The 7,536-nt window shown below is 36.8% G+C and overlaps 2 protein-coding genes across 2 annotated transcripts; both read right to left on the minus strand.

Moving 5' to 3' along the window:
* Nucleotides 1-492: 492 nt before the first annotated feature.
* On the minus strand, nt 493-2,910 carry LOC145111092 (actin-related protein 8-like). Its single transcript, XM_079047392.1, has 12 exons — nt 2,823-2,910; nt 2,548-2,690; nt 2,320-2,474; nt 2,099-2,232; nt 1,895-2,013; nt 1,750-1,820; nt 1,287-1,431; nt 1,105-1,193; nt 988-1,058; nt 832-895; nt 597-726; nt 493-507 (listed from the first exon to the last, which is right to left on the minus strand). Exons 1-12 carry the CDS (start codon nt 2,908-2,910, stop codon nt 493-495), a joined length of 1,224 nt encoding a protein of 407 aa, XP_078903518.1.
* A 2,504-nt stretch (nt 2,911-5,414) lies between these two features.
* Nucleotides 5,415-7,056, minus strand: LOC145111093 (protein MODIFIED TRANSPORT TO THE VACUOLE 1-like). The gene is made up of 2 exons (XM_079047393.1): nt 6,373-7,056; nt 5,415-5,849 (listed from the first exon to the last, which is right to left on the minus strand). Exons 1-2 carry the CDS (start codon nt 7,054-7,056, stop codon nt 5,415-5,417), a joined length of 1,119 nt encoding a protein of 372 aa, XP_078903519.1.
* Between the last annotated feature and the right edge of the window lie 480 nt (nt 7,057-7,536).

Genomic DNA, 7,536 nt, shown 5'->3' on the forward strand with positions numbered 1-7,536 from the left:
TTAAGAAAGGCCATGTCATAAATGAAGATGACACACATTTTTGCGTATCGTAATTTTATATGTTTAAAAAAAATATTATTTATAGATTTACTAATTTTCAAATTAAATTTGCATTTAATGTCTCATAATAAATAAAATATCATATACAAAAATACAATCCATTGCATAAAATTTAATGTCATACAAATAATCTTTCCATGGAAAGATAAAACAAATCAATAAAAGTTGTAACGGAAATTTACAAACTAATTAGATACAAGAAATATGAAAAACTTGAAATCCCTAAGATTAATAGTTCTAACAGAAGCTTCACGTGAGATACATACAGTTGGACCAGTAAGCAAGGATGTTCCTGAATCCACAATAGCAGCACAAGAACACGTACACGATATCTTCTGCAAGAAGGTGCCGGTCCAAAACTACTGTTGAAGGTTGCCATGATAGCTCTTAAGATTTAAGCATAACAAGATACCAATCAGAGACTATAATAAGCTAGAAAACAAGCAACTAATAAACAAAATAAGCAACTAATTAAGTCAAACTATGACTATGCATACAAATTGGCAGCAAACAAGTAAATCAATGAAGAAAGTTACCTTCCATTGAAATGGATTAACAAGTTCAACGTATTTCCCATGGCCTAAAGCAGGTAAGTCAACACGAGAAGGAATGTAGTCAACACGAACAACAACAGGCCACTCTTTTGTAACAATGTAAGCATCAAGTCTAAAAGTTAATACAAAAGCTGTAAATCATGAAATGCTCATAAAAAATCTAAATCTCTTCAAAGATACCTCATATGTAGCAACTCCAACCCCAACCGTCTCTAACTTTTCCCACTCTTTTGTAACAACTGGAAAGCAGGATTCATATATTGCAGAAAATTGACCAAGATCTGAACCAATATCATAGAAAATGAAGTAATCAGAATGTGCACATGTACACATGGCAGTTTAGCAAGGATAAATCTGGAATAGACAAACTTACCTTTCTGTAATGAAGCTAAGCTTCCACTCTCCCCTAAAGTACTCAAAAGATGCACAATGATTGAAAGCCTTCTATGTTCAGTAACATCAGGTAATATATTCAAAAAAAACTTGTAACACTTCTTTTGGATTTTCAGTCCTTGATAGCCAACATGGGACAATAGTGGAAATCAGGTCTTCAAATACTTTCTTGGAGTGACTATCCCACTGTAGAAAACAACTTGTATTAAAAAAACGACACATTTACAGATTATGAATACAATTTATCATAAAGATTAATATATTATTACCTGTTGTTACTTTCTTTTTGTTTTTCCCATGTGGGGTACCAGTTGATGGACTTGATTTTTCCAAAACATAATCAATCATGTGGTGCACCATTGATATGGAAATCTTTATCTGTAACAAAGCGATTCTAGCAGCATTTTGAATGTCACCATTGTAGCTTCAAAACAAACATACGAGTTCTTGAAAGAGAAGCTCTTATGTTTCAGACTTGAAACTACCATATATAGAGCTATTAAGACATCTTAAAACAGTCACACATGGATGTATGATGGATTGATCTTCATAGTATGAACGATCAACCTGAAGAGCCTTCAAAATATATGATTCAACAGCGGGCCCACCAGTTGCTAAGGTAATCTTTGTACATCACTAAGAAGAGGGAGAAAAAATTAATTCAATGAAATACTGAAATATTGTTATTACATAGTTATATAGATTACAACAAGACACTTATTTGTAGCATATAAGTTTTCACCATATGAGGGATCTTTTTGACTTTGACTGAGTCTCCTCAGTGATGCACAATGAATTTGGAAATGTGCTCAACTACAAAGATTAAAATATACTTTTTTTAATTCATATAAGAAATATTAAAAAAAATTAGGGTTGTGGATGCTTACATTGCTGAGAAGTTTTGCTCCATACCATGCAGAATCTGCACCATAAGGGGAAATGATAACACGAATTCCATTGGATATGGAGGGAGGTAGAAGATCATGTACTTCCTTTTCTAATTTTTCTACAATTAATTAAAACATGAAGCATTTATAAATTAATATTATATTAAAAATTAAAAACATTTATATTTATAAATTAATTTATACCTGGTAACCCTGGTAAACATGCAGTGCCTCCAGCCAACACAACTGTCCTGAACCAAGTATGATCGGTTCTCATTTTGGCAGCATGATAACGCTCAATGCAATCTGCCACTGCCTGATGTAGACCCATTGTATTTCTGAGACCAAAAAGGGTAAAATTGGAAATTATATAAAAATAATTTAACGACATAAGTTTATAGATATTAAAGTGGATAAAAGATTACATTAATCCTGCAATATGTGGCTGGAAGAGAATCTCTCCTGTTTGGAAACGTTCTTTCTCGAGAGTAAAGAATCCCTCAGAAGCAACTTTGTAGGATGCTTTTGTATTATCCTTCTTTAATTCACTCTCATAGTTAAAAGCAACATAGCAAAGATTCTACAACAAGAAAACATTATTAAGAAAAAGAATGATGAAAATAAATATATATTTTATAAGGACTAAGGAGTACCTCTTTCAATGAGTGAACAGTGTATAATGAAGAAACATGTAGATTTCTTAGACGAAGTTGCTCTTTAAGGTATTCAGTAAGCTTTAAGCCTCCAACATCCATAAATACAACACCCACTTTATGCATTACTTTACCATGTAAAACTGGAAATGACACAAATAGAATCAGCAATTCCATTCCTTTGTTGATTCCGTCATTGTAAACACTAACTTAATGCTTGTAACATGATTCTTGTGTATTAGTGATTATGGTAAGAGGATGAAAAACTAACATACTTGGGACAACAGATGTTTGATGGAAACCAATATTTACAAGAATTCTAAATGTTCTTCTTGCTAAAAACAAAGATAAAGTTTCCTCCATACCTGTTTGTGCAATGCTTCCACGACATGTACACCTGCTTCAGCATCCTTGGCTGAACATTTATGTAACATCCGGATTCCCAGGTATCCTATTTTAAGTATTTTATAATGAGTTTTAGAGGGGGGACTCGGCGAGTAGGCGCCCAGACTCGCCAAGTTGGATCGCGATGTGTTGGCCTGATTTAATGAAGGACTCGGCGAGTCCATTCATGGACTCGGCGAGTCCACGCTGTTTAATGTAACCCTAATTCCTTGGGTTTGGGACCTATTTAAGGACCCTTATAGCCACCATTTGCGGCTACCAGACCCTTGAGAGAAACCCTAATAGTGCTTGAGCGTTTGAGAGAGAGAAGAAGCCATTATTGGACCTTTGTGGGTTGATTTTGCAAGAAGAAGTTGATTCCAGCTTAGAGGAGGCGAAGGAGGTTGCACATCTGTGGTTTTCAAGCAAAGGGCATCATCTTTGAGGTAACATATCGATCCTCTTTCTGTTTTGACAAAGAATCCATGGATCTAGGGTTTTCTATACCCTTTATTGGGATGATTTGTTGGAGATATGGTCCCTTATCATGTTTAGGCTTCAGATCTGGACCCATAGTGATCCAGAGGACCTTATCCATCTTGCTTTATGATGAGATATGAAAGAAATGGACTTAGGATGTTGTATTTGGGGCTAAATAATCAAGTAGAGTCATTTGGACGTCGCATGAGTATCAAGTTCGAACCTTTACGTGTTTATTGAGCTTGGGAAGGTTAGATCTATGGATTAGAGGAACAGATCTGACCTCAGAAGGTCATTTGAGTGTGAGCATGGAATGAACACGCCGAGTCCATGAGCAGATTCGACGATTCGAGTCGAGTTGCCCCGCGACTCACGACCTGTGACGACCCGTGGAGTATAAGGTTGACTCAGGGAGTCAAAGGAGGACCAGGGGCGTAGAGGGCAGGCGTGTACTCACCGAGTCACCCTAGTGCACTCGGCGAGTCGGGTCAAAGTTGACCGTTGAATTTTGTTGACTTTAGGGTTCTGGTCAAGGCTGATTCAGGAGAGTTCAGGGAAGGGTAGAATGGCCTTCTACCCAGTCTGTAGAGATGAGATCATGAGAGAGTATTGATCGGGAATGTTATTTGAATAATAGGAGGAGGCTAAGTCGGGACGTTGAGCACGAGAGGTTATCCGACTTCATTGAGGTGAGTTTTCTCACTATACTGTACCTGGAAGGGTGCCTATGTGTGACCGGAAGGTCTTGTATGCTATGATGTATGTGCTATATGCGGTTATGTGATATGTATGTGTTATGTATGCTATGAATGATAAGGACCGGAAGGTCAAGATGATATGTATGTATGTGCTATGTATGTTACGTATGGTAAGGACCGGAAGGTCGAGATGATATGGGCCGGAAGGTCAAGAGGGTACGGACCGGAAGGTCTACCAGGATTTGGGACGGAAGTCCCCTGAGACACACGGATCGGAAGATCCTACAGAGTTATGGCCTGGAAAGGCGTATGTGGGGTATGAGGTATTTTGGGGAACTCACTAAGCGTTTATGCTTACAGTTGTTGTGTGATGTGTTTCAGGTACTAGCAAGGATCGCGGGAAGGCGCCGGCATGATCCGTACACACTTATGGAGTTTATGATATCGAGATCTTGGGACATGTTTTGTTATGTTACAGTGGACACATTATGTTTTTATGATTATTGTGGGAATGAATGAATGTTTTTAAATGAAAAATTGTTTTGAAAAATTACGTTGTTACAATTTAGAATCACGAGCTGCAGCTAGTGGTTTCCCATAAGTTGCTTGAAAATACAAAAACACCCAAAATCAGTTGCATTGAATAACATATTATATTATTGTAAATGATATAAAAACATACATGTCTCTCTGTTCCAAGAAATTCGGGCATCAAAAAGTCAAAAAAGACCACAACTCCAACACATTATTCTGCATAAAACAAACCATAGTCAGAATAACTAAACTAATAAAATCTCCAATTCAATGAGCAAATAAAAAAACCTGAATTGGTGTTCTAATTAATAAAAGCCTGTGTTGTGCCTTGAGCTGTTTGACAACACATGTGATTTTCGATTTTGCATTCTTAATTATATGCCCTTCATCCAAAACACAATAGTTCCAAAACATCTGTCTCAAATGCTAAACATCTATACAAATCACATTGTAGTTTTGAAACTGTGAAGATATAATAGAGACATCAATGAAGAATAATAGAGGCATCAATGAATTTTTCAATCTCATATACCCAGTGTCCAGCAAGGGTAGATGGGCAAATGATTAAAGATGCAGGGTCCTCATTGTTATTTGAAGTTCTTCGTTCCACAATATCAGATGCCATAATTGCTAATGCTTGTAGGGTTTTACCAAGCCCCATATCATCACATAAAATTCCATGAAGGTTAAACCTCTTTAAAAAGGCTAACCAGTTTATACCCTCTTGCTGATACCTTCTCAGGGTGAATTTCAACTACTTCTAGACAATAGTCATTCACTCAATCCAGGAGGAGGAGAGACACCACGTGCAAGGGGTAAAAGAGGGACAAGGGCAGAAAAGTTGTGTGTGACACTTCTTCTAACAGAATGATCACAATCACTCATACACCTTAAAAGAGGGACAACTAACAGCCTTGCATAAGGAACAAGATCAGTGCCTAATACTTGAACAAGCAGACTCATTAGCATCCCTGCTCCTTGTCTAGCATTCACAGATGCCATGTCACCCAACATAGGGATTATTTTTTCGATTACTGAGCCCATGATGTTGACTGTCATTGACTTTGCCATTGATGTGATGCATCTTGAAGCAGATAGTCTGACAGCAACATGAGAATGGCGGACACAGGTGAAAATGCATGGGAGGAGTGTCATTAGTTGGGGGCGTAATGTCTCATCTACCATTGAAGCAATAGATCGAACCACCTAGAAAAATAAATCAAGTAAAAATAATTTATATAAGATCTTGCTTGTTACCCTTTAGCATATGTAATAATTTTTTACCTGGATATTATTTATCAAAACTTGATACCTTTTCCAATTTAGCCTTTTTGACTTTTGGAAAAATAAATATCATATTTATTTTTCTGTATTTCACAAAACAGAGGGTCTGTGGAAGTCTAAATGAGTCAAGAAACTCGTGTTTTGCATATTATCCTATGAAAAACTTTCAGGAGGATTATTGTTCGCAATAAATTATTTAAAAACATTATTTTTTTCATACTCTAGACGATTTTTCATACTCTAATACCTATGTAATGCTAAAAAATGGGGAGAAATAACAATTACCCGGAGATAACAATGTGGGCCACATGGGACATCTTCTTCATCTATAATGTTCCAGGTACCTGGTGTAAAGAACAATGAAGCAAGATATGAAAGGATTTCAATGTGACAAACATAGGAAACTAAATCTTGTATAGGATAAAAAAACACACCAATCAAATACCTGCCACATATGAGATTGGAGTTTGGCTTCTAGAGCATGACTTAAAGCTACTGCATTCAATTTTGAGGCCTCCATTAAGAACACCTGAATGACATCACAAGTAGGTTGAAGGCGAACACCACCAGATGTTACAATGGTCTCCAATAACCTCTCTTCACGACTCTTTTCATTCGAATAACTTGAGCTTGCATTCCCATTTTCAGTATCTATTTGACTTGTTTTTAGATCTTGACCCCAAGATCCAGATGCATTTGTTGATGACCTAGAAGAAAGTGAAGCCTGACTAGAAAGTTCTTTGTTATCAGAGTAACTCAATTCATTAGTCAATGATCTTCTCAGATTAGGGCCCCTGTAAGTTCCTGTGTCATTTTTATTATGAGTTTGAGCTTGTGATAAGCTATTTAACCCTTGCTTGATTGTTGCACTTCCAATGCCAACCATATCACTAAGAAACAACTTCTTATCATCAGATGGAACGTCAAAGTTTGTGTTTCCAAAACCTTGTATACATTGTGTAAGACCTTCTTGTGGTGGTGGTTTACTGTTGTCTTCTCCAGCAAATATAGCTGATAAAGCTTCTTGAGCAGTTTCTCTTACAGACTTATTAAGGGCATCACCCTTTAATGGATCCGGTTGTCCCTTGTAGTGAATTAGCTGACGAACAGCTACCAAGTTCCTTTGCATTTATTTATGTAGTGAGAAAAAACCTACTCTGATTCCAGCCACATCCTTTAGACCAAGTTGCAGGTTTGAGGTACATCAAAGCCTGAAACTGTGAGATTGGATCATTATAGCAGTTTACTCGTTTTGCAAGGAGTTGAAGTTCTTCCACTCGGCTTAATACATCATTAGCCTTCACAGGAACACCAAAAAAAATCCAACAATGGTCCCTGATTTGATTAAACATAAAAAAAAACATTTTTAAAGTTAACCACAATCCCATTTCTATTCATGTAATTGATAAGAAACTCTAATGGAATAGAATAGAGCAATTTAAGAAAGTAAGTTAACCTTAGGGTCCATAGTTCCTCCTTTAACTGCTTCTCTGCAACCATCTAATAAAACATCAAAAAGCTCAACCTGTGCATATACTGGTGCAGCTTCAGCAGACCCACAAAACCTCTGCAGCTATCAACCTCATTTGGCTATCGTTTCCAAACTTTT

Source organism: Lactuca virosa, chromosome 5 (genome assembly GCF_052849685.1).
Source record: "Lactuca virosa cultivar CGN04683 chromosome 5, Lactuca_virosa_CGN04683_v6, whole genome shotgun sequence".
In the NCBI taxonomy this organism is placed as follows: Eukaryota; Viridiplantae; Streptophyta; class Magnoliopsida; order Asterales; family Asteraceae; genus Lactuca; species Lactuca virosa.